This window comes from Trachypithecus francoisi, unplaced genomic scaffold, assembly GCF_009764315.1.
Source record: "Trachypithecus francoisi isolate TF-2019V2 unplaced genomic scaffold, Tfra_2.0 Lachesis_group0, whole genome shotgun sequence".
Classification (NCBI taxonomy): Eukaryota; Metazoa; Chordata; class Mammalia; order Primates; family Cercopithecidae; genus Trachypithecus; species Trachypithecus francoisi.
In genome coordinates this window covers 6,185,166-6,213,099 of record NW_022681453.1, presented here as the reverse complement: position 1 = coordinate 6,213,099, position 27,934 = coordinate 6,185,166, and the positions used below count along the sequence as shown (strand labels likewise).

Below are 27,934 nucleotides of genomic sequence, written 5' to 3'. Positions count from 1 at the left end.
CCAAAATGGGAGAGAATGAGACACAGAAAAGGGATCAGCAAAAAGTGCAAAGCCCCTGCTTTTGCTACTGAAAGTGAGATCCCTGGACCAGCGGCATCAGCATCACCTTGGAGCTGTCAGAAATATAGAATCTCAGGCTCTGATCCTAGATCTACCAAATCAGAATGTGCACTTTAATACAGTCCCCAGGTATCCAGTGACACACTCGAATTTTAAGAAGCAATGGCCCAGACAAGAAATAAGAGAATCTGAAGCGGACCAGGGCAGAGGCCTTTTTCCTCAAGCAAGGCTGCTGAGGGTTTCACTAATTCTGTAGTAAGGTAAGACTTAATCTGTGGATTATTTGGAGTTGGTGGGCTTTGCCTTTTATCCTTTTGGGGATACAATCCGAGGTAAAGGTACCTTTTCGGGTTTTGCTGCTAACAGATACTGGTTCAGATGGACCCCAAATCTTTAGATTCCTGAGACGACTGGGCATATCGGGTGAGCAGTAGCCTTAACAGAAGAAGGCTGTCCCATCCTAATGAACTGCCACCCAGATATAACACGAGCTACAAAATCACTTTGTAAATTATAAAGGACTGTAAAAAATGTAGAGTAGGAATATCATCAAAGCACTGTGAATCAAGAGGGAGACCTGCAAGGCAATGTGCTCTTCTTTGTCTAGGCTGACTTTATCGTCTGGGCGCAGGAGTAAGCAACAGGGTCTGGCCATGAGGATTAAATAGCTAAGACATTGTCACTCCTGGCATTTGACACTGGAAGAGCAGTAAAAATGGTTAAAATTTTCCTATTTGATACATCTTCTCATAGTCTTCATCTCAAATATGATACTATAACCCAATTTTAATTGATAGAAGCATAGCTACCCAGAAATGGAGGGAAATAATTAATCAAAAACACATCAATAACTGAGCTGGGGCTAGAACTCCTACATAAAATTCTGTGATTCAATTCCTAGTCTACCTAGAATTCAGCCCTTACCTACAGCAAAGTTTAGCTAACAATCTTCAGGTTGCCAACTAATGAAAAGCCTACCTTTCGCTTTATGATGAATATGAATAATATTAAGAACCATTTTTCCTCAGCTGTAACCCATCGTAGAGTTGCTGTATCTCAACCATGGTCACAATGGTGTGTGTTCATCACCTTTCATTTATTAAATCTCTTTCCTTTCTGTCCCCGAAGAAAGTTTAGGGAACAAAATATTAGGTATTAAAGAGAGTTCCCAGGCTTAGTCTGGGTCCAGCTGCATCCAACATTTAATACAGTAACTCACTGTAGTAAAGAATTATTTATTTTAAATTTTCATTTCACAGATCAGTATTTTTGTAAAAATAGCAAAAATAAATTACTAGACAAATGCAATGAATAAAACAAGACATACAATGTCTACTGATCAGGTATTTGGATATTACAGCAATGTTAAATGCTATAAAAGTTCCAACTTCTTATTTTCTTATCTTTAATATCTGCAATTGCTTCATTGTAGTCTGATAAGAAACAGTTTGCAGATGGACACTGGTCTAGTGGATATGCCATCACCTATTATAATGCACACCTGTAAAAATGTGCTAATGCTACTCATTAACATTTACAGAGGGCTTTCTATGTATAGTCTTCACTGTTCTAAATCTGGTACATGAATTGCTTCTTACACAATCAAGTGAGGCTGGCCCTATTAGTAACTCCATTTACAGATGAGGAAACTGAGGCATACTGAAGGTCACTTAGTTACACCAACTTTAAACCCAACTGTTTGCCTCCAGAGCCCACACTTAACACTCTACTGTCCACATTTCCTCTAAATAGGTGTGGTTCAGGTTACATCTGAATCTACCCCAGGAATAAGTAATACATATTAGGGCATTCGTGATCTAGCACGGTAACCAAGAAGAGTTATTACACTCCGATATCTCTGAATAACATTCTGTGGGAAGCAGACACCAGAATAGAATTGATATATAGTCACTGGAACAACCCTTCGTATCAATTGGAAAAATGAATTTTGGCACCCTCTTTTTTTTTTTATTTTTTTTTATTTTTTTATTTTTTTTATTTTTTATTTATTTATTTTTTATTATACTTTAAGTTCTAGGGTACATGTGCATGACGTTTATATCATGTATAACTCCCCAATGCAATCCCTCCCTCCTCCCCCCTCCCCATGATAGGCCCCAGTGTGTGATGTTCCCCTTCCCGAGTCCAAGTGATCTCATTGTTCAGTTCCCACCTATGAGTGAGAACATGCGGTGTTTGGTTTTCTCTTCTTGTGATAGTTTGCTAAGAATGATGGTTTCCAGCTGCATCCATGTCCCTACAAAGGACGCAAACTCATCCTTTTTGATGGCTGCATAGTATTCCATGGTGTATATGTGCCACATTTTCTTAATCCAGTCTGTCACAGATGGACATTTGGGTTGATTCCAAGTCTTTGCTATTGTGAATAGTGCCGCAATAAACAACGTGTGCATGTGTCTTTGTAGTAGAGTAATTTATAATCCTTTGGGTATATACCCAGTAGTGGGATGGCTGGGTCATATGGTACATCTAGTTCTAGATCCTTGAGGAATCGCCATACTGTTTTCCATAATGGTTGAACTAGTTTACAATCCCACCAACAGTGTAAAAGTGTTCCTATTTCTCCACATCCTCTCCAACACCTGTTGTTTCCTGACTTCTTAATGATTGCCATTCTAACTGGTGTGAGATGGTATCTCATTGTGGTTTTGATTTGCATTTCTCTGATGGCCAGTGATGATGAGCATTTTTTCATGTGTCTGTTGGCTGTATGGATGTCTTCTTTTGAGAAATGTCTGTTCATATCCTTTCCCCACTTTTTGATGGGGTTGTTTGCTTTTTTCTTGTATATTTGTTTGAGTTCTTGGTAGATTCTGGATATTAGCCCTTTGTCAGATGAGTAGGTTGCAAAAATTTTTTCCCATTCTGTAGGTTGCCTGTTCACTCTGATGGTAGTTTCTTTGGCTGTGCAAAAGCTCTTTAGTTTAATTAGATCCCATGTGTCAATTTTTGCTTTTGCTGCCGTTGCTTTTGGTGTTTTAGACATGAAGTCCTTGCCCATGCCTATGTCCTGAATGGTACTACCTAGATTTTCTTCTAGGGTTTTTATGGTATTAGGTCTAACATTTAAGTCTCTAATCCATCTTGAATTAATTTTCGTATAAGGGGTAAGGAAAGGATCCAGTTTCAGCTTTCTACTTATGGCTAGCCAATTTTCCCAGCACCATTTATTAAATAGGGAATCCTTTCCCCATTTCTTGTTTCTCTCAGGTTTGTCAAAGATCAGATGGCTGTAGATGTGTGGTATTATTTCTGAGGACTCTGTTCTGTTCCATTGGTCTATATCTCTGTTGTGGTACCAGTACCATGCTGTTTTGGTTACTGTAGCCTTGTAGTATAGTTTGAAGTCAGGTAGCGTGACGCCTCCAGCTTTGTCCTTTTGACTTAGGATTGTCTTGGCAATGCGGGCTCTTTTTTGGTTCCATATGAACTTTAAAGCCGTTTTTTCCAATTCTGTGAAGAAAGTCATTGGTAGCTTGATGGGGATGGCATTGAATCTATAAATCACCTTGGGCAGTATGGCCATTTTCACGATATTGATTCTTCCTATCCATGAGCATGGTATGTTCTTCCATTTGTTTGTGTCCTCTTTGATTTCACTGAGCAGTGGTTTGTAGTTCTCCTTGAAGAGGTCCTTTACATCCCTTGTAAGCTGGATTCCTAGGTATTTGATTCTCTTTGAAGCAATTGTGAATGGAAGTTCATTCCTGATTTGGCTCTCTGCTTGTCTGTTACTGGTGTATAAGAATGCTTGTGATTTTTGCACATTAATTTTGTATCCTGAGACTTTGCTGAAGTTGCTTATCAGCTTAAGCAGATTTTGGGCTGAGACAATGGGGTTTTCTAAATATACAATCATGTCATCTGCAAACAGGGACAATTTGACTTCTTCTTTTCCTAACTGGATACCCTTGATTTCTTTCTCTTGCCTGATTGCCCTAGCCAGAACTTCCAACACTATGTTGAATAGGAGTGGTGAGAGAGGGCATCCCTGTCTTGTGCCAGTTTTCAAAGGGAATTTTTCCAGTTTTTGCCCATTCAGTATGATATTAGCTGTGGGTTTGTCATAAATAGCTCTTATTATTTTGAGGTACGTTCCATCAATACCAAATTTATTGAGCGTTTTTAGCATAAAGGGCTGTTGAATTTTGTCAAAAGCCTTTTCTGCATCTATTGAGATAATCATGTGGTTCTTGTCTTTGGTTCTGTTTATATGCTGGATTACGTTTATTGATTTGCGAATGTTGAACCAGACTTGCATCCCAGGGATGAAGCCCACTTGATCATGGTGGATAAGCTTTTTGATGTGCTGCTGAATCCGGTTTGCCAGTATTTTATTGAGGATTTTTGCATCGATGTTCATCAGGGATATTGGTCTAAAATTCTCTCTTTTTGTTGTGTCTCTGCCAGGCTTTGGTATCAGGATGATGTTGGCCTCATAAAAAGAGTTAGGGAGGATTCCCTCTTTTTCTATTGATTGAAATAGTTTCAGAAGGAATGGTACCAGCTCCACCTTGTACCTCTGGTAGAATTCAGCTGTGAATCCATCTGGTCCTGGACTTTTTTTGGTGGGTAGGCTATTAATTGTTGCCTCAATTTCAGAGCCTGCTATTGGTCTATTCAGGGATTCAACTTCTTCCTGGTTTAGTCTTGGGAGAGTGTAAGTGTCCAGGAAATTATCCATTTCTTCTAGATTTTCTAGTTTATTTGCGTAGAGGTGTTTATAGTATTCTCTGATGGTAGTTTGTATTTCTGTGGGGTCGGTGGTGATATCCCCTTTATCATTTTTTATTGCGTCTATTTGATTCCTCTCTCTTTTCTTCTTTATTAGTCTAGCTAGCGGTCTGTCAATTTTGTTGATCTTTTCAAAAAACCAACTCCTGGATTCATTGATTTTTTGGAGGGTTTTTTGTGTCTCTATCTCCTTCAGTTCTGCTCTGATCTTAGTTATTTCTTGCCTTCTGCTAGCTTTTGAATGTGTTTGCTCTTGCCTCTCTAGTTCTTTTAATTGTGATGTTAGAGTGTCAATTTTAGATCTCTCCTGCTTTCTCTTGTGGGCATTTAGTGCTATAAATTTCCCTCTACACACTGCTTTAAATGTGTCCCAGAGATTCTGGTATGTTGTATCTTTGTTCTCATTGGTTTCAAAGAACATCTTTATTTCTGCTTTCATTTCGTTATGTACCCAGTAGTCATTCAGGAGCAGGTTGTTCAGTTTCCATGTAGTTGAGCGGTTTGGATTGAGTTTCTTAGTCCTGAGTTCTAGTTTGATTGCACTGTGGTCTGAGAGACAGTTTGTTATAATTTCAGTTCTTGTACATTTGCTGAGGAGTGCTTTACTTCCAATTATGTGGTCAATTTTGGAATAAGTGCGATGTGGTGCTGAGAAGAATGTATATTCTGTTGATTTGGGGTGGAGAGTTCTATAGATGTCTATTAGGTCCGCTTGTGGCACCCTCTTTTAACACAAACTAAAAAGGTGTTCAAAATTCAGAAAATGTCATGCAAATGGCAACTTTAAAGTTCAATTATGACAGATACTAAAAAGGAACAGGGAGCATTTGTGGAACCAAAATAGCAAATAGCTAGGTCATCAGGGTCCAGGAAGAAGCGTCTGAGCACCAGCTGGCACCCTGTCACTCCTCTCACGTGGGTTGTAGAGGGTCAAGGTTCTCTTACCTCTTCTCCCACAAACACCCTTTTTCCTCTTTCCCTAGGCTAGAACTTTGGTGTTCTCTGTCTTGCTTGAAATGGGAAGCCAGGGCATGGGTGCCTGATGAAAAGTTTTCTTTTCTTGTGTGCCTTGTGTTTTGAACATTGCTATGTTACCGAAAATGGACCTGCTTCCCTATGAAGCTGATATTACATTGCCCGCACTCCGTACTGGGGCTGCCCGAGTCTCTACCCTACTGTGTCCTTCCATGGCAGAGCCAGCCTGCCTGAGGTCTCACACTCCCTGGGCCTGCTTCATTGTCTCCAAAGCTGATAACAGTGTCTCCTAGCTACATGTCTTGCTGATAGACGAATTCCTGAAATACCTTTAAAGACCTTCACGTCACCCTAAATGCTGCGTTAAGGGAGGACAACTGGTGGAGTAAATGAACAACAGATGGAACATAAATGGTACCACATGTCAGACTTAACCTCTTCAGTAAGAAGAGGGGCCCAAAACCGAAGCCCTTCCTTCCTTTTCCATGCACAGAGAAGTAACAGCCACAGCTATTGTTATTGCCACAAATGGCTGTTATGGTTTTCTTTTTATATAAGTGACCACCGTAGACCTCTCTAGATTGAAAAGATTTACTCGTTTCTTATCAAAACTCTTGTTTCATTCTTAAAATTTACCTTGGTGGTGCAAAATTACAGTCAGCTTTTCCTAAGCAGGGGCAACGCTGACCAGAATGTCACATGTTTTTAATTGTGGTTCTGAACTGACTCGTGTACCTTCCCTGAACCAACAGCTGCTTTCAAAGAATCAGTTTCTCTTTGTATAAACATGCCTTACCTAAAAATGCGGAAGCTCTTGTAAACACTTATAAGATCTTATTTTTCCTTCCATAGAGCTTAGGGTGTGAATATTTGCTCTTCAAGTTTGTGGAAGAGTATAGGGACACAGAAGGACACCTAATACTCCAGGGCAGGATGGCATGTACTGGGAAGTAGAGAGGTTGTATGAGCTGTGGGAGCTCAGAGGAAAGTACAGATCACTATGTGTGATGGTGGGTGGAAAAGGCCTCATGGAGAAGTAGTACCAAACTGGAGTCTTGGTTCTGAATGCCAGCCTTCAATGGGAAGAGAGGCACAAAGAGGGCATTCTAGAAGGTGATGGTAAAAGTTAGTGGGGTACCAGTTTGGGGAGGAATAGGCAAAAGTTACCCTTGACATTCCTTTAAAATTCTTTTGAATTATCCATGAAATACTATGAACACTGTAACTCTCATCCACACTGAAATTTGAGATTCATTGGACCAGATTAAAAGAAGAAATTAAAAGAAACTTAATGAACTGATGTCTGGGCATTTGTATTATTGGCCCTCTAGGAATTACCATGGACTCAGCAAGAATTTTACTTTGTTCTTGTTTGTCTGAAAGGTTTACCCTATTATCCTCTAATATGAAGTTTCTATTATCCTGATGCATATGAAAAGATTTTTTGTTGTGAGGATTAAACAATATATCAGAGGTGAAAGCCCCTAGCACAGGATCTACCATGTGGTAAGAGCTGGTTTAAAGCTTGATCAGGCCTACATATGCAGAATTTTTTGCGGAGTTGCAGAGAAGAACTTGGCCCCCTGTTGTCTGCAATTTGTGTTGTGGACTCAGTGAAGAGCCATTACTTTCCAGGTCTCGGACAATGTCTTGGGGAAATGATGTCTAAGCATGTGTATTATTGTTATTTCAGCAGAGTTAGTTTCTGATGTGACTCCTAGGATGTCAAGATGCGAACTCTGGAATGACAGGTTGCAAAGGGCCTCGTAGTTGAAAGAGTTCTTTACAGGCTGTGTTACTTGAGTATACATTAGGGCCACACAATACATCAAATGTGTCTGTTTGCTGTGCTCCATTTCTTTGATGTTCATTGCATGGAATGTGGGATAAATGGAATTCTGGAGCCACTCCAAGGAAGACAGATTTCCTGGAGTCATTTTTCTGTGAACATAGTCGACTTACTGTATTTTTCCTTCATTCTCCCGCATGTGCTATTGTTTTATTTCCTCCCCTCCTTTGTGTCATCTCTTTTCACTTATACCAAAGTCAGATTTACACCTATTCAGTCAGTTTTGACTATAATTTAGCTTTCATTATCCCTTTCTGTTTTCAGGACTGATTCTTAAAGCGAAGAGCAAACAAAATCTCATAATCACTACTACCATCACCACCAAAACAACAACAACAAAAAAATGCAACATTCATGTAATTAAGCCAAACGATTGGAGAAGCTTTAATCACACACTTTGTCTTAAACTTTTCTTACAAAAAAAAACTTCTTTTTTCCCCCATGACTTTCATGGCTTTGACTGAAGTTTGCAGGCTGGATCTGAGAGAACTGTAACCTTCCTTCACCCTCCTCTGCCCCAGGCCTGTGTCAGGAACCTTTCTCCTTTTTCCTCAGGTCTCCCCTTCTGCTTTTTGCCATCATCATCCTCTCTCCGTATCTTTTTTCATTCCTCAAATTTATCTCCCACTGCTGCTTTCTTTCCACAATTTCCATCCCTCAAAGTTTCCATCCCCAACTGGGGCCTGAGCGTAACCGCCTACTAAGACCACCTGTGACAAATTGCCCCCATTCTGATGGTGCCTGATTATAGCAGCCTCCCTGGCACCACATTCATTTGGCAAAGGCATCTTCTAGGCAATGATCACTCCACCGCTCGGCTCAGTCAGTTACAGAGGTGCCCAGAGCTCACCCTCTCCCTCCCCAGCTTCAGCTGGGCCCTGGCAGACAAACAGCTTGATGTTTAGGGGTAGCTAGGACTTGCACGGTATTGAAAGGTGTAGATCTCTTCTGCAACCTGACACCTTCTCCTTTTCAATGCATAATAGCTCTTGTACACTTTTGCTTCTGCAGAATTAATTTAAAAAATATAAATGCTCTGCTTGGCTGTCCTGTTATTTAGCCTCTGTTGGTTTATTATTTACATATAAACATTCTTTCTAAAACAGGAGCAGAAAAAGTGCAAGTGGGCTCACCTGGTGCTTCTAACAAAACTCACTCAATTTATTCAGTCATTTGGCACAAGAAAGGCTCCTGTCTGCTTCAGTTTTTCATTCTCTCTAGGATGCTAATTGCTTTTCTTTTGATAATCTTGTAGTTTTGGCCTGAAGTCTAAAATCTGGCCTGCTGGGCTGTGTGTCAGCTTTGTAAATTAGATGACATCTGTTTTGAATTTTATCATCTTTAATTTTCTTTCAAGCTCTCTTCACTTATTCATTTCCCCTTTAATTGTAAGGATCAGATTTTGCTGCATGCTTTCGACAGAAGTATAGACCTTTCTGCTTTGAGGGCAGAGATTAAAATGACTGAAGTTAAATGGTCACAATGAAGGGTATTCAAGGAAAAGATGTTGGGAGAGAAGCCTTAGCAACCATCCCAGAGAGGATGAGCCATTCAGACAAAAGACTGGCTGTCCACACGAGGGTTTAGAGATTCCCACTGAATAATTACAGTCAATTAGAAGAAGATTGACAGTGAGGGTTGAACTGAGAGAATTATTTTCAGTTGAGAGAGGTTGAGGTGGGGGATGAAGGCAGTAGTGGTATGAGGTGAGTGGTGACCTTTTCATCTCTTTACATTTCATTTTGCTCTTTGCTTCCTACTCTCCTGCCCTCTAACCTCAGAAAAATAGTTTAAAAATATTTTAAATGCATTCTCATATATGCAGACTCATATTTTCAAGTAGTACCTTATTTTTCCTTCCTATCTACATATCTCCTAAATTCTTTTCTTGAGGAAATTGTTCATTGCTAATTGAGTTGGGCCTTGACATGGTTAGGCTTTGTGTCCCCACCCAAATCTCATCTGGAATTGTAATCCCCATAATCCCCATGTGTCAAGGGAGAGACCAGGTGGAGGTAGTTGAATCATGGGGGAAGTTTCCCCCATGCTGTTCTCGTGATAGTGAGTGAGTTCTCATGAGAGCTGATGGTTTTATAAGGGGCTCTTCCCGCTTTGCTTGGCACCTCTTGCTGCCTTGTGAAGATGGTGTCTTGTTTCCCCTTTGCCTTCTTCCATGATTGTAAGTTTCCTAAGGTTTCCTAGCCATGCCAAACTCTTGACTTTATAAATTACCCAGTCTCAGCCAGTTCTTTACAACAGTATGAAAATGGACTAATACAGGCCTACTTATTAAAAATGGATTTTCCTGTTAAGATGCCTAAGTGACACCCTTATATAACATTTTTTTCTCTTTATGTAAAGATTTTCACATATATAATCTCAGAAATGTCAACTGGCCTCTTGAAACCTTGTGTCCATAGGGACAATAGAGAATAGGAGAGCACTGGCCAGGACATGGGCTCAAACTTTCACTCATGGCACATCTCAGCCATGGCTTGGAGAAGACACACACAGTTCAGCTGTGCACACAGCACAGAATGACTCCCTCAGACACCAGCTGCAGAGACAGTAAACCAAATTTCTAAAACCACATCATTAAAATTGGCCAACAGCGACTTCGTGGGTGCATATAAATGGCAAATCTTTTTAATGATGCTGGTCTTGACTCTCCTGGATGCTGCCACGTGTTTAGGTTATTGCCAGTTAACTTATGGGTCTATGAAAATGCTATTTTTGAATGGTATATGTATATAATAGTGATTCTCAAGTGGGGGAGGTTTTGTTTCCTCAGGGACATTTAGCAAAACCTGGAGACATTTTTGGTTGTCACAATTGAAAGGGGGTGCTTCTTCTATCATCTAGTGGGTAGCGACCAGCACTACTGGTGAATATTCTATACTGCATATGGCAGCCTTACAACTGAGAGTTATCTAGCCCAAATATCAACAATACCAAGGTTAAAAAATTCTTCTAATAGGCATCTGTATATCAAACGAGGTGACAACACATTTTTATATGCTCAATCAAACCCATTGTGTTGAAAGAAAAGGACCTACCTCTGTGAATAGTTACTGACTTTGATGACACTATTGGTCAGATTATGTTCTCTGTGTAGACGCTAAGAGGCCATCCCAGGTTGGCTTCCCTCCTGCAACCTCCTTTCTTGGTTATCAGCATCATCTCCATTTCTATGCAATCACTCAAGCTACATATCTCTGGGTGTTCATCCACTACCCTCTTCTTACTCCACCTCCAATAGGTGATCAGTTCCTCGTAATTTTGTGTTCTCTACTATAATGATCTGCCCTGACTTCTTAGGCTCTCATCATTTTGTCTAGACCTCTCAGTTTGTCTCTTACCAGCTGGGTGCTCCAGTCAAATTAATTCAATGCTTTATGATGTTAGTTACACCTGATTTACCTATTCATTTGGTGAAAATATTTGAGTGCTTACTATCTGCTAATTCCTGTGCTAAGGGTTGTGATCATTCTCTGGAGTAAAATCTTTCCAAGTTTACATGTTGCTTACAGAACAAACCCTTGCTTCTAACACAGCATGTAAGGCCTCTGATAATCTGCCTCTGACCTAACTTTTCAACTTACTTTCTTGCCCTACTGAACAAATTATCTTTCCTTAGTCTGAGCACATACTATTAAGCCCTTGAATCTTGGCATGTGCTATTTTTTTTGTTTGTTTGTGGTGTCCTTTCTACCCTATCTGAGGAATTTTCATTTATTCTGTGCAACTTGACCTAGTGTTTAGAGAAATGCTTGGCACATGGAAGATAATAAATAGGAAATGAACTTAAATTTTACCTTCTCTGTGAAATATTCGACTCCCTGGCTGCTGGAGAGTGCATTCCTTTTTCTCCATGCACATCACATCCTCTGACTGTGACTCTTGATGGTAAGGATAGTACCTTATGTCTCTTAGGACCTCCAGGCTCTACACCATGATGAACATAAAGTGGACCCAAATGACTAAACGCTCACTACTCTATCAAGATGACCTCTCATGGAATTCTTGTTTCACACTGGAAATGGCATGCATCATTTGTTATTCCAAAAAACCCCCACAGAATTTGACATTAGTCGCAAATGGGCCCCACCCTCCTCCATAACTGTGCACCTTCCATTGCCTGTGATCTGAATTATGGGGATGGGGTCGAGTCCATCCTCTGTCACTTAGTCATTGTGTAACATTGGAAATATATTGAACCAGTATCTGAGCCTCTGTTTCTTCTTCTATAAAGTAGGAGTAAGTGACATCTGTCCTTCTTGCCTTGTAGAATGGTCATAAAGATCAAATGAGATTACATACTTAAAGGGCTTTTGTAACTTGTAAAGGTCATAAAGGTTTTTAAGTTTCTCTCTATTCAAAACATAGCAAAACAAATAAAACCCCTCCCTCAATCTTGCATGGCCTTGCATATTTTTTCCAAAGACAAGCTTCTTTAAAAGGCCAGTTTGTGCATTGTGTCCTCTCTCTCTGCAAACCCCATCACCCTGTTTTCTGCTAGCCACACCAATGGCAGCTTCCTCACGTCAATCGTCAATAATTTCCTCATGGCCAATACCTATGCACACTTTTCTGCTCTTCCCTCATTTGATCTGGCTCATCTGCCTCTTCCTGAGACATCCTCTGCACTGGGGCCAGGATGAGCTTCCTGAAATCTGGACTGATTGTACCCTGCCATGTACGAAGCTCCACAGTCACTCCTCACTGCTTAGAGGGTAAAGTTGAACTCCTTAGTCCACTCTGGTGAGCCTGTCATCCTCTGGTCCCTGCCTACCACTTCATTAGCACTCCTAATGTTATTTTCCTTGTAACATAACCCTAGTCATACAAAATGACTTCTGTTTCCAGAAAGTGCTTTTTCAAATGCTGCCCGAAAGACAGCCTGGTGAAATCTGGTCATCTTTCACTACTTGGTTCAAAATATCACCTCTTCAGGGGAACCTCTTCTGATATCAGATTTCCACCCCTCTCCCTTTGATACAGAAGTAGATACTCCATCTCTGTATTTTCCATGCCTCTTGAACCCATCTTGATAAGCATAAGCTTTCCACCATTCTGCCATTCTCCCATTATGCACTTAAATATTTATCTTATACTAGTCAGTGAGCTTCTTGAATACAAGGGACATGTTATTATCTCTCTATATGTGTCTAGCTTCCTAGTATGCAGTAAGCTATGTTAAATTATTCAGTATGACAACTTAAATTGTTAAATGCTTGTTGAGTAAATAAACGGGTGCTATAAAATATTCCTTGTACTACATTCTTATTCCTTTACCATATTTTGTGAACCTTTTTATTGTTTTGTTACATTCTTGTTTTCACATATTTAGAAGAAAGATTCTGGCAAGTGCCATAATTTATACAGATATTATTCTCTGTTGAGATACAGGTTTTAGCTTCTTTTGGCAGTTAGAAAGGCTTAGCTGTCTGCATTCTACCTCCACAGGTGCACAGCAGCTCCCTGAGGTACACAGAAGCTCTTGCTCACCTGCCACTTCCAGCCTTCGCATTTTCCAGTTGTCGGGTAAGGAGTTTAGCAATGGCGGTGAAGCTGTTGCTCATGCGGAAGATGTCTCTGCTCTGAGGGCCCAAGATTGAGGAGAAGGTGTCGGTGATGCCTTTAATCTCCAGCAGGAGAATATGGTGAAACGAATGCTCCATGTTGGCCAGTTGGCTCACCAGGTATGTCAGGCAGCTCCTGGCTCTCTCCTGCCAAAAACAATGAAGAAAATAGGTTTATCTTTTAAAAGAAAATCATCCAGGTACAGTAGCTCACACCTGTAATCCCAGCACTTTGGAAGGCTGAGGTGGGTGGATGGCTTGGAACTCCTGATCAAGAACAGGAGTTTGCAACCAGCCTGGTCAACATGGCAAAACCCCGTCTCAACTAAAAATACAAAAAATTAGCTGGGCGTGGTGGCACATGCCTATAATCCCAGCTACTCAGGAGGCTGAGGCATGAGAATTGCTTGAACCCAGGAGGCATAGGGTGCAGTGAGCCAAGATAGTGCCACTGCACTCCAGCCTGGGAGACAGAGGGAGACTCAGTCTCAGAAAAAAAAAAAAAAAATTCAGAGTCCCATGAGCAGCAGATGATAATTCTATAGGGAGCTGACACTCAGGGAGCTAGCTCAAGTTGAATAATAGGTTTCATTCATAGTTCCTCTGAATCTGCTTCTTTGAGGTTTTTAATTTGTTCCTGATTTCCAGGACAGACTAATATGCAAATATTCTCATTAACCTATCTTTCCAGCTCAAAATCTCTCAACCATCATAAATGATCGGACCCCACACATGCACCTTTCACAACTATGTGAACTGCTAACTCCACCTGCATGGGGCAGGTGTGGTCCATGGTCTCAAAGTGAGCCTTGACCCTGGCACACTCAACCCATCTGTCAGGTGATGGCTGCATATTCCACTAGTGTGCTAGGTTGATTTCCTTGCCACAGGTTTTCTCGTTGACTTGTTAACTTTAAGCATCTTTCAGTGTATTACAGTTTTTATGTGCTTGGCCGATTGAGTAGATTCTATTGTCTAGCTTTAACCAAGCTAACTTTCACAAGTCATTTAAGTTCCTTCAAAGAACAGAGGATTAAGGACAATATGAATAATGTAGGCATGAGCAAATAGAAAATGGCTTAGCTCATGCCTATGTCCTGAATGGTACTACCTAGGTTTTCTTCTAGAGTTTTTATGGTATTAGGTCTAACATTTAAGTCTCTAATCCATCTTGAATTAATCTTTGTATAAGGAGTAAGGAAAGGATCCAGTTTCAGCTTTCTACTTATGGCTAGCCAATTTTCCCAGCACCATTTATTAAATAGGGAATCAAAAGCAATGGCAGCAAAAGCAAAAATTGACAAATGGGATCTAATCAAACTAAAGAGCTTCTGCACAGCAAAAGAAACTACCATCACAGTGAACAGGCAACCTACAGAATGGGAGAACATTTTTGCAATCTACTCATCTGACAAAGGGCTAATATCCAGAATCTACAAAGAACTCAAACAAATATACAAGAAAAAAACAAACAACCCCATCAAAAAGTGGGGAAAGGATATGAACAGACATTTCTCGAAAGAAGACATTCATACAGCCAACAGACACATGTAAAAATGCTCATCATCACTCGCCATCAGAGAAATGCAAATCAAAACCACAATGAGATACCACCTCACACCATTTAGAATGGCAATCATTAAGAAGTCAGGAAACAACAGGTGTTGGAGAGGATGTGGAGAAATAGGAACACTTTTACACTGTTGGTGGGATTGTAAACTAGTTCAACCATTATGGAAAACAGTATGGCAATTCCTCAAGGATCTAGAACTAGATGTACCATATGACCCAGCCATCCCACTACTGGGTATATACCCAAAGGATTATAAATCATGCTGCTATAAAGACACATGCACACGTATGTTTATTGCAGCACTATTCACAATAGCAAAGACTTGGAATCAACCCAAATGTCCATCTGTGGCAGACTGGATTAAGAAAATGTGGCACAAGTATACATATGTAACAAACCTACATGTTATGCATATGTACCCTAGAACTTAAAGTATAATAAAAAAAATTTAAAAAAAAATTAAAAAAAAAGAAAATGGCTTAGCTGACACATCTCTTATACCTATTAAAATTCTTCATTAGCCATATTTTGAGGCAATGTGATCCAATCGATATGACTGGAAGTTAGCCATAAAATTCAATATTCAAAATTATTGAAAAGGTTATTTGAAATGTAGATTTACGCCCAATAGAAATAATGATATACCATTAATAAATAACAATTTAAAATATTACTTATTTCATCTTTAACTTTTCTTTTAAAATCTTATTTTCGTGTATGTCTAAAATTTTTCTTGTCAGTGCAGTGGAACATACGTATAAATAAAAGTAAGTATATATTGGAGGTTGCTGCTCACAGATTACTCTCCTTGTTAGGAATCCTTATTTACCCTTTGTTCTAGCATTTGAAGACTTAATTTCCTACAAGGTGCAACTCTTCCATGCGGCTGTCTCCAGTGACTCCTTCTGTGTAAATTTTTACTGCATTATAGACTCTTTAAAAATCTTAAAATTGTCTTTTATTTTAGTATCTTTTTGACCAGGCTGCAGTGCAGAGGTGTGATCATGGCTCACTGCAGCCTTGACCTCCTGGGCTCAAGCTATACTGCTGTCTCAGTCTCCTATGTAGGTGCACCACAGGCGTGTGCCACCACACTCGGCTACTTTTTATTTCAGGGTCTCACTATGTTGCCCAGGCTGGTATCGAACTCCTGGGCTCAAGTAATCCTCCTGCCTCGGCCTCCCAAAATGCTAGGATTATAGGCGTGAACCACCGTGTCTAGCCAAAAATCTTTTTAGTACTTAATTGCTTTTGATCATTTGCTTACTCATGATTTTATTTAATCACCAAATAGGTATGGCATGCCTATAATATGCTTTTACGAGACTCCAGATAACAAAGGTGAATGAAAGGATGCCCTTGCTTTTAAAGAACACACAATCCGCCACCCCCAACCTTTTATTTATAATTTCCTAATGGTTACATGTGCCAGTCAAGTCTTCTAAAGGAGCTACTTCTCATTCATCAGTCATCATCCTGGCACAAAATTGAGCTTGTGGATTCTACACCCAGTGTGTGTGTGTCTCAATTTACTGATTTAAGAAAACCTTATATATCAAAATATGACCTTATAAAGCATGTTGTTACAAAGGAATTCTGTGCTTTACAATAAATATTTAGTACAGAACAAATTTAAGTAGTGAACTTCCCTCATTTTTGGTACTTGATTTTCAAATATTCCATGTACAATTGCACTGGAACACATCTCTTGGGGAAAATGGGGTACTTCTGCCATCAATCCCTTATTTATTTTTTAAACCCCACTAAGGCACAGTGTCCTGTATGGGTGTGTGAGACAGACGTTTGTGCTTTCATGAGCTGGACAGCTAGTTGAAGCTAAAGACATCTATTCATCAAAGAATAATGTTAGATGAATGAAAATGAAAGACCCCTGGAATATGTTCCTGGAGGCCCTGTTTCATATTTTGGCTCATACAATTGCCAGGTTGCAGAACAATACTTAAACGCTCTTGGATCCAACAGGTTTTTTTTTTGCAACATAGACTCATTTATTACTTCAAAGGCTCCATGTATGAATTCATAATATGTAATGCATCAAGGGACATTTTTTATTCCTGATTTAAAGGTAAAAGCTGGATGTGGGGGGTCCCTACCATAGGCCAGACCCCGTTCTAGAAGTCAGGAACATATCACTGAAGAAAAAGTACAAAAATTCCTGCCACAATATTGAGGCAGAAAGACAATAAACAAAATACCTATGTAAAATATATAGTGTGTTAGATGGAGAAATGTGCCTCTAAGGAAAATGAAGAATGGGGAGCCAATGGTAAATGGTGTATTTAGGACACATCTCAGAGAGAAGGTGACATTCGAATTTGGCAAGGTTTCAGACTCTCAACTCAACATTCTCAGCAACCTTAGAAAACAATTACCATAAATTTATCCTGCTTGATATAGGGTGGTAGGAAGATACAGGAACTGAATTTTATATACTGCTTGTCCTACTAAGATATAATTTAAAATTTGAGGTAACTTCCTTACTTTCAGAAGTAGATTTTTCATTAGAATTTTTAAAAATCATTTCACAAACATTTCATTTGCTTATGCAATAGATGTTCCCGTGGTTTCATTAAGAGTCCTTCTCACTATAAAAATTTGCAAGCCCCTTCTTTAAAGCATGTGTCTTTTGAAAGGTGAAGGTCGTTGTGTGGGTCTTTGCTGAAATCAACGTAATTCCAAATGATCGCTGGCAGCCAAACTGAGCTGAAGGAAAAATTGATCACAGTGCAGGAACAAGAAAAATTATAACTGCTCTGGAACTAATGTATGAAACCAAGCCAACCTCACATCATTTGCTCTGAAACCTTGGAGCGCATCCATGTACCTCACAGGGGTAACAGATGTGATTTTGGATTAGAAAGTGTGATATTAGGGCAGGAAGGGGGTTAGGAGATTCTGAGTTCTTTCTCAGCTTCATGATATTTTGTCTCTGGGGGCTAGTAACTGGATTTTCCTGCTTTCAGTCATCTCATTGAGGGGACAGGGTCAGCACCTGTAAGCCTTAACTGTGGGTCTGACCTTATCCCTGCTGACACAAATTCATTGTTTATTATTAAACAAAAATAGCTGACCCAGACAGGGCACTTACTCTAAGCACCAAGCCTATTCTATACTCTTTTTAGATATTTACTCATGTAATCCTCCAAATAATGCTGTAAGTACTGGAATCATTGCCACTTTAACAATGAGGAAACTGAAGCACAGATAGGAGACTAAATTGCTCAAGGTCACATATGCCCTCCCTGTTTCTACATCCAGACCCTCACTTGCTATACTGCCAGCTCCTCCCATCAAAAAAAAAAAAAAAAAAAACCGAAAAAACTAAACGACCTACGTACATATTTTTCCACTCCTTTTTCCTATATCTCATTCATCATCAGAGTTATGTGGTCTTTATTGTTAATAATGTTTAATTTAGTTATATAAATATTATAAATACTCTGCAAATACAAAATAGATCAGCAATTCTCAAATCTTTTGGTTTTAGGACCCCTTTACTCTTGAAAATTATCAAAGATCCCAGTGTTTTTGTCATCTGGTTTATATCTATTGATATTGGCCATACTGGAAGTTAAAATAGGCAATTTTTAAAATGTATATTTTCATAAAAAATCACATTTTCAAAAACAAAAAAAATTTAGTGAGAAGACTTGCATTCCTGTATATTTTTGCAAATTTTTAAAGTAACTGCTTAATAGATGATGTCTAGATTCTCATACGTTTCTGTATTTGATCTGTTAAATCTGGCCTCGTAAAGATATGAAGTTAGAAAAGGGAGGACTATTTTCAGAATTGCCTTGATAATTGTGAACATTCTTCTTGGATACTACACCAAAACTCACCAAGTAGTAGTTTCTCAAAGGTTAGTTGTGATATGTGACTTTAATTAACTTTGTATCCTATTACATTAAAATCCACTGGTCTGTCCTGCACTTTGATTAAATCTTTTGCCTATGCATGACTTTGAAATATTAAGCATTAGTCATTTGGAAAAATACTGGTTTAATGAGTTTGGCATATCTTCCAAAGGTTGATGCATTTCATTATATAATATAAAACATTGCATTCACTATTTTCACCACTGATCTCATCAGAAAAGTCTTTTAAGTATTGGGAAACTTTCAAGTTTACAGTGGCGATATAGATTTTCCAAAACTTCAGTTTTCATTTGCAAGCTCAAATTGTATCATTGGCAACAAATACTAATATCCGTAGTTTTGCTTGAAATGAAAGGCTCACTTCATTCATTTTCTGTATAATGTCTACCAAATAGCCCCAAACAAAATCATAGATTGTTCAATAGTTATTGTTTCAAGTAAAAACTGTTCCATAAAAAAAAAATGGTTAGTTTGGCACATAGGCAAATAACACAAGGGTTTTTTTTCTTAAGATAACCACTGAATTTCTGTATTGCAATCAGCAGCATAAGTGCCAAGCCAATGCATCCTTCCCATTTAGCCAGAGAGAAACCTAAGAAGATGTGTATTCAGGATTGAGATTTAATAAAATTAATAATTTCTACTACTTCATCAGGTTAATTTAATGGTTCCCAGGGGGAGGGAGTGGGGAAAAGAAAGGGAGAGGAGTGATTTTTTTTCATCCCCAGAGGGCATTTGGAGAAGGTCTGGAGACACTTTTGTCACGACTAGAAGAAAGGGAGGGCTAGTGGTATCTGGTGGGTAGAGGCCAAACACCCCACAACGCACAAGATAACCACACAACCAAGAGTGGTTTGGTCCAAAATGTCAATATTGCCAAGGCTGAGAAACACTGACTAAGGTGAAACTGGCTTTTTTTCTTGTCCTGAAAATGTGTGGTGGTAAAGAATATGACTACGAGTACACTTTGGTGCCACTGTCTTGTGTCTTGGTTTGTGCCTAGGCACTTGCAGTTTTACTCACCATTGCTTTGTTCTATTAATGCAAATGTCAACACAGTGAAAATGGTAAATGATGTCTTAGTATTATTGTAAAAATAGCTTTGACCTTACAGATCCCCTGAAAGGGTCTTGGTGTCCATGGACCATACTGAGTATTGATGAACTAGGATCAGAAGTCAAATAAATATTTTCTCTAAAGGAATGGACAGTAAATATTTCCAGTTTAGTGGGCCAGATGATCTCTTGTTGTGAGAAAAGAGCTAAAAGCAAAAAATAAATGAGTGGATGTGGCTGGATTTGGCCCACAGGCAGTAATTTGTTGACCCCTGAACTAGATTATATGTTTGCAAAATTGCATTGGCCATTTTTTTCACTTTTTATTCTTTTGTTTTTATAATACTACTAGTCCAATTTCATAAAGCTACTCTGTTATTCTTTGCAGAATAACAGAACACAACTCAGAAAATGGCCAAACATGAAAATGTGGGGGTCTGATAATAACAACAATAGTTTCCATTCACTAAGCATCTACTGTGTGTCTGGTACTTGACATACGCATTTTCACTTAATCTTCACAATGACCTTGCAAAATGAGTATCTAGATGAGGATGCTGATGTCAAGAGGGATAGTAACTTCACTAAATTTGTACAAGTATAATATAGTCATAAGTGGCAGAGCCAATATTAAATCAAGATCGTCTGATTCCATAGTTTGAATGTTTCCACATCACTAGGGTTGATAAAAACCATTTAGGGCAGCTCTGTAGACTGTAGCCCTCCTTTCTGTACTCCACCTGTGATAGGCATCACCAGCTGATGACAGCATTCATTCTTCCCTGCTGAACACAGAAGTTTCCTGATATTCTTTCTCAATGCTGTCCTCCTTGTGAGTGGTTTTCAGCACTGGCTGCAAGTTAGAATCACCTGGAAAGCTGTTAAAACTATTCTGATGCCAAGAACATTTCTCCTGCTTCCCAATTCTTATTCAATTTTATTGAAATGGGTGGAGCTCAGGCATAGGAATTTTTAAACCCCTTGGATGATTCAAATGTGCAGCCAAAGTTGAGAATGACTTGTCTATGTGGAATCCTAAATCTCTGAAAATTTGAGAATTTGCTGATGTAGGAAATGTGGATTTGGCCCTATAATCCACATTTTTCTCTCCACTGTCTTTTATCACTTTACAAATGTAAAAGAAAATGATATATTAGTTGCCTGAATGAAAATATTGCATTTCCCGGGCATTTGTATTTATACTATTTGATTTAAACACAATCTTTCTTCATAGTTCAACGCTTTGAAATCTCTACACACATCAAAGATACACTTGCAAGGACCATTAGAAATGTAAAGCAAATGAGTTTTTTGTTAATGTTCTATCAATGGAACTTTGCCAGAGTGACCCAGGCCTTTCTTAGGAGCCTTCAAAAGCCTAAGTGTGGCCAGTGGTGCTTAACTGCCTGGGAGTGTATTTATTCCATGAGAGTCTCTTTCTTAATAGGGGGTTACTAGCTCCAGACCAAGAGTTGAAGGGTTTGTACTGGGCTCTCCTCCCACCTCAGTGCTTCTTTGGCTGTGAGAAATTCTGGTATTGGGGGAACAATTCTTTGTTTGCCCCAAGATTTTCCCAGTTTTAGCGCTGCAAGTCTCTTGTCTCTTGTCCTGGGAAACTCCTTAATCATGGGAAAATCAGGACAGTTGACCTGAATGTAGGAGAATATAGGCAGGTAGAAAATTCAGCTCAGAGGACTCTGTTCAATGGACTCATATTGCAGGTGAATATGATGATATATCACTCTATATACCTCCCTATATAGATACAGTTGGCCCTCCATATTGGAGAGTTCTACATCCACAGATTCAACCAATTGCAGGTCAAAATATTTGGAAAAAAATAGAAAACAATACAGCAATAAAAATAATACAGATAGAAACATAGAATAACAACTATTTACATAGCATTTGCATGTTATTAGGTATTATAAATAATCTAGAGATGATTTAAAGTACACAGCAGGATGTGCATAGGTTGTATGCAAGTCCTATGCCACTCTATACAAGTGACTTGAGTATCCTTGGATTTTGGTATCCACAGGGGTTCTGGAACCAATCCTCCTCAGATATTGAGGGATGACTGTATGTATAGTATGTTGATTCTTGTTATTTGGGAATAACAAGTAACTATGTTCCATAAAATTACAACCCTGAATTAGACAATACTGAAGTATTGTTTCTAGGAAATTCAGGGTTAGTTTCCTGCAAGCTTCTGGTCACATTTTTGTCAACTGATTCATACATAACATTGTTTTATGTGTGTTTCTGTTTAAAGATATTTAATATATACTGTTGATTCATTAAATTTGAACCCATGGCCAACAGAAGTGTAATTTATGCCTGAACAAAACTTATCCAACACATGTATTTTCTCTATAAGGCATATCACAGTCTTCTTGTGCTTAGGATCACTACAGATTACTTTAGCACTACACTTGGGGGACACTTTAAACAGTGAAATCACCAAAAGCAAAAACAAAAAAGCATGAAGATAAGAAAAATGTGGCAATAAAGAGGCCATGAAAAGAATAGATACTTGTTTACAGTATGAGAGCTGAACAAAGAAAGCAGGGCATCACGGTGTTCAACTTCAGTTGGGGACAACTGAAGTTTTTGCTACTCTGTGCACATCTATGAATGACTTTGAAAGCACTATAGTATTGATTTGGGGTTACAAAGACATTTTTAGCAAGTAGGCAAATTTGAAAATGTAAAATCACAGAGCTGGATGGATGAATAGATAAGTAGATGGATAGATAGATAGATAGATAGATAGATAGATAGAAATGGGTATATAGCTAGACCAATCCGTTGATGAATTTCAGATCTTATGGATCTTCTGTAAAAGGAAAAAAACTTTGGGATGAATTTCTATGAAACCATTGCAATCCTACCCAGAGAGATGCAAGGTCAGCTTTACTGAGGTCAGGCGAAATTTTATTTGATTTTAGGTCTTCAGCATATTTTCCAGTTTGTCTTCCCTTCTTTCTACCATGGGCAGATTTTCTTATTGCCTTTGCACTAATTGGGCTTTCTTTCATTAGCAAATTACTAATCATCCTAATCCATGTGAGCATGGTTTTCCATCCACATATTAATTCTTCTCTCCGTTACATATTGTTTTGTAAATGTGACCTGACTCAGGTGTGGATTGAAGACTGGGGACAGTCATTTGCTTTTCACTTGTAACCTCGTTGTTTACAGACGAATATGAAAAGTGTGGGTAGCACGGCATATGCTGAAATACTTTTACTTTCTTGGTTCTCCCAATAAAAGACAAAAAAGTTTGAATAATGTAATTTTTAAAAAGAAGAGATCCATTTAGTTTGGGACAATGAGTTAGGGTTACAATTATAATTTCTAATGCCATAGAATGAGAATCCAATCCCAATCTCATAGAATGAGAATTATAATTTTAAGAAAGTCAAAGGAGGAATTTTTCTCCTAATCCTTTTTCAAATGGATCCTGATGTGCTTGGTAAGACATTTATGAAGTAGTGTTAATTGGAGATATTGAAATTTGTTTTATTTTTGGAGTTGGTCATGAATTGGTTATTTGTGACCATTTTTTTAAAAACACCTCATTTTGTTTTGTTTTGTTTTCTAAGATGGCAGATTAGAGGATTTTCAGAGTGCCTCAGACAGTTGGAAATAGCAAGATAGTATATAAAGATCAACTCTGTGAGCTTTAATTCAAGAAGGAAAATGGGACTTCACCAGAATCGTGAAGGACACCCCAGATCCTGGAGAGGAAAATGCTGGAATATAGCCCCCATGACAGCATTTGGCTGATAAAAGTGAGTGAAGCCCTACTGATAGCAGCAGGAGACAAATTCCTAGACAGAAAGGGGTAGGTCCCTGGTGAAACCCAAGCCAAAGACAGCTTGAAGCCTGAAAACTGGGCTGCCAGTTCTGGGTGGAATCCACAACCAAAGTGAGAACTTTCTTGATACCTTTTAGCAAATCAAATGGTGATTTTTCCAGGCCCACCCATGCAGCAATCAGCATGCACTCCCTTATTCAGAGCCCATAAGAACCCCAGACTCAGCCAAACATTGAGACTACCCACCTTTGGGTAGGGGCCACCCACTTTGGGTTTCCCTCTCATGTGAAGAAGTGTTCTGTCACTCATTAAAACTCTCCTCTGCCCTGCTCACTCTCGAGGTGTCCACCTAACCTCATTCTTCTTGGATGTGGGACAAAAACCCAGGACCACTGAACAGCAAGTACAAAAGGAGCTGTAATACTGCAACCCTCCTGGCCTCTGCCAGTGCCAGGTGGCCACCCCATGTGACAGAAACCAATGGCGGGGACTGGACAGTTCAGGAGCCGTGGGCTGGAGCAGGGAAGAAGGACTGAATGAGCTGTAATATGAACCAGCTGAAACATGTTTCTGGCCAGCCCACCAAGCTGTGGGTGGTGACATGCTCCCATTTGCCAGACTAGGGGAGAAGGGCTGTGACCCTTCTGGAGGCCCAGACCTCAGGACTCCCTGAGTCAGAGCTGTAACATGCTGTAACACCCCCTTGGGGCTCCACGGTTGTTGGCATCTCCAAGTTTTTGGGCACCACCACATTCCTCTTGTCCAGACACCAGTGCCCAAAGCAGAAGCTGCTTGAGGCATGCCTGGTCCAGCTACAGGCTTGCATGGAGCTTGCACCTCTGCTGATGCCTGGAGCTGCCTGCTACAGCAGCCAGTGGACCTGGCTTGCTGTGGCCAGATCTTGTTATCTCTCTCACACATCCCTTGCCATTCCACACCTGGCTCACCCGTGGTGGATATGGGGTCTGGGCCAGTAGTGTGAGCCAAGTACAGCTTGCCAGGCTGAGTGGGCAGAGCCAGCCCAATGGTCACAAGCAAAACTTGGGCAGAGGTGCCACTGGCCATAGAGGTTTTCATCTGGCAAAGCAGCACCAAAAGAATTCTGTGTCATCAGTACATGAGAGAGGCAGACAGCCTCCTTTGTGACTCACCTTTCTACTGGGATCCAAGCCACCCAGGCCGAGGGAAAGCAGTTTGTTTCTTTCAAGCCCTAGAGTTAACTTGGGGAGAGGCTCTTGGAGATATTCTGAAGGAAAGACAAGGGGAAAAACTGTACTTTCCCAGACCTGGGACTGACAGCGGGATGCCATCTTTAATCCAGGTACATATAAAGTCAGCCATTCTTTGGTGAACCAGTGGCATGGCTGCACAGACATTTTAGTCTCAGGCCAGAGTCTTTGGGATTATGTAAAGTGACATACCAATCAGGTATTCCTGATAAAGAAGGAGAAAAAGTAAAACATCTGGAAAATATATTTGAGGGAATAATTCACAAAAACTTTCCTAATCTTGCTAGAAAGGTAGGCATCTAGACATAAGAAATGCAGAGAACACCTGTGAGATACCATACAAAATGAATATCATCAAGGAATGTCACCACCAGATTGTCCAAAGTCAACGCTAAACAAAAATATCTAAAAGGCAGCTAGAGAAAAAGGGCAGATCACATACAAAGGGAATCCCATCAGGCTAACAGACTTCTTAACAGAAATCTTACAAGCAAGGAGAGATTGGGGACCTATTTTAGCACTCTTAAAGAAAAGAAATTTCAACCGAGAATTTCATGCCCCACCATACTAAAGTTTCATAAGTGAAGAAGAAATAAAATATTGTCCAGACAAGGAAGCTGTAAGAGAATTTGTTAACACTAGATCAGCCTTAGAAGAGATCCTTAAGGGAGTTCTAAACATGAAACAAAAGAATGATACCTGCTAAAGCAGAAACACACTTAAGTACATAGCCTGCAACCACACAATAGAAACTACAAAGCAACTAGCTAACAACTTCATGATAGTATGAAAACCTCACATATCAATATCAACCTTGAATGTAAATGGTTGTATTAGTCCATTTTCACAATCATGGCAGAAGGAGCAAGTCATGTCTTACATGGATGGCAGCAGGAAAACAGAGAGCATGTATGTAGGGGAATTCCTCTTTTTAAAACCATCAGATCTCATGAGACTTATTCACTATCATGAGAACAGCATGGGAAAGATAAGCCCCCATGATTCAATTACCTCCCACCAGGTCCCTCCCACAACATGTGGGAATTCAATATAAGAGCTGAGTGGTGACACAGCCAAACTATATCAACGGTCTACATCAGGGGTATACAATCATTTGGCTTCCCTGGACCACATCAGAAGAAGAAGAATTGTTTTGGGCCACACACAAACTACACTAGCACTAACAACAGCTGATGAGCTGAAAAAACAAATCACAAAAAAATCTAATAATGTTTTAAGAAAGTTTATGGATTTGTGTTGGGCTGCATTCAAAGCTGTCCTGGGCCTCATGTGGCCTACAGGCTGTGGACTGGACAGTCTTGTCTAAATGCACCATTTAAAAGGCACAGCATCTTATTTAACTAGTTTGAGCCTAAGCTTCATCTGTAGATTGGAGCTAAGAGTTCAGTGGCAGATACTTTTGATTGCCTATCACTAATCGTATCTCACCATATCCCCTTCTTTCTTATTAGTAGAACCCCCAGCCTGCTATAAAGTGAAAACAGCTATTCTATTTCTCAGGCTCCTTTTAAACTAGGGCATGGGTATGTGATTTAATCTGGGCAACTGGACCTGATGTGAAGTTTTCTAGGGTAGAAGACTACTGAAAAGTGTTTTCCTCCCAGATAAAAAGAGATGGAAGAACACATCCCTATTCCTTAACCAGACATTGTAGTACCTATATGCACTACCTGGATCTGGGCAGCTATCTTTTCAAGTGTGAGGGGTATGTTTATGGGGCCAATTCAAATATACTGATGATGGTAGAAAGAGAATGGAAAGAAGCTTATCAAGGGTTCTTGATGATGTTGTGGAACTTCTGAACAAACCGGGGACCCACCATATTTTCCAGGCTTCTTGTTATAGGAGATAATAAATATTTTTCTTCTGAATCAGCTTTAGTTGGATATGCTATTACCAAATTTATCTTAGCTGACACAACTACTTCACGATGTTGTGAGGAACAATGAAAACATAATCGTAAAGTATCTAGCATAGAGTAGGTGATAAAACAATGGTATCAATGAATTGTTATTATTACCATTATTTTTAATATGATCTAATGATGCCAGAAATATCAGTGAATTTAAAAATGAGTTTCTTAGTACAGCCTGAATGTTTTATTATAAAGATACATATTTGGCATGCTATTTGGCACATAGCAAATATTCGATGATTGTATTTTTCTTTGACATTATGGAATATACACTACATATGAAAGAATGTATATAAATATATGTAATGTAACAGGAAATTATCAATAACATTGGCAACATCTGTGAGCCCCTTCCTACCTCACCCCTCTTCCTTCTTCTACATACTTCCCTTGCAGAGAAACCAATATCAGGTTTTAAAAGCCATTTTTAAACAGTGGTCATCACTCTGGAGAAGGTACATTTCTATCTACTGCTGGTATATGATTGTCCTATTCTATTGGAAGACGTTTGTTATGTCCTGTTTTGTTGTTTGTTCAGAGCTTGAGATATTAAGCCTTAAAATAAAATCTCAAATACTCTCATTGGCTGGTGGTTTAGAGCCACTTTAGAAAATCCAGAACCACAACTGAAACAAAGCTACTAAAACCCTGCTGGTACCACCCTTCTGTTGGATTCAGCTGGTCTGTCTGAGCGATGGGTTCAGTTTCTCCATCCCAGAGATGTGATCAGGCATTTGGGTTTCAACAGGCTTTCTTACTGCATGCAAAGTAGAATTGATGAGTAAGGGACTGGCAAGGAAAGTGTTGACTGTTCAAAATGTCTATATATGTGAAAGATTTTCTTTGGATAAACATTTACATGGCAAATTTTACCTTCGAGGAATGAAAAGGTAGTAGTACCATGTAAAGCCTTTCTAGCTGTGCCTTGTTTGTCTGAGCAGGCAAGTGCAATAATATGGTTGTTTATAAAGTGAGTTCAGAAGCTTTTTCCTAAGTTTGAATTCGGCACTGTAGCTAACTAGACATGGACCTTGGGCAAGTTATTTAATCTTGCATGGCTCAGTTTATTAAAAGGAGTTAATCACAGTATCTGACTCATAGAGACTAACACTCATAGAGTGTTAGTCCATTCTTGCATTGCTATAAAGAATACCTCAGACTGGGTAATTTATAAGAAAAGAGGTTTAATTGGTTCGTG

The 27,934-nt window shown here is 39.4% G+C and overlaps 1 protein-coding gene and 1 long non-coding RNA gene across 4 annotated transcripts in view; one reads left to right on the top strand and one right to left on the bottom strand.

Moving 5' to 3' along the window:
* Positions 1-13,199, top strand: part of LOC117079435 — a 100,528-nt gene extending 87,329 nt beyond the window's left edge. The window contains exon 3 of the long non-coding RNA XR_004435444.1: positions 13,106-13,199. This is a non-coding gene — a long non-coding RNA (uncharacterized LOC117079435). The remainder of the gene's footprint in view (positions 1-13,105) is intronic.
* The window catches only part of VEPH1 (ventricular zone expressed PH domain containing 1), a 246,767-nt gene that overhangs the window by 110,161 nt on the left and 108,672 nt on the right, over positions 1-27,934 (bottom strand). For all 3 annotated transcript variants that reach the window (XM_033203227.1, XM_033203224.1, XM_033203218.1), the window contains exon 7: positions 13,148-13,368. In XM_033203227.1, the coding sequence (XP_033059118.1) occupies positions 13,148-13,368 (221 nt within the window). The remainder of the gene's footprint in view (positions 1-13,147; positions 13,369-27,934) is intronic.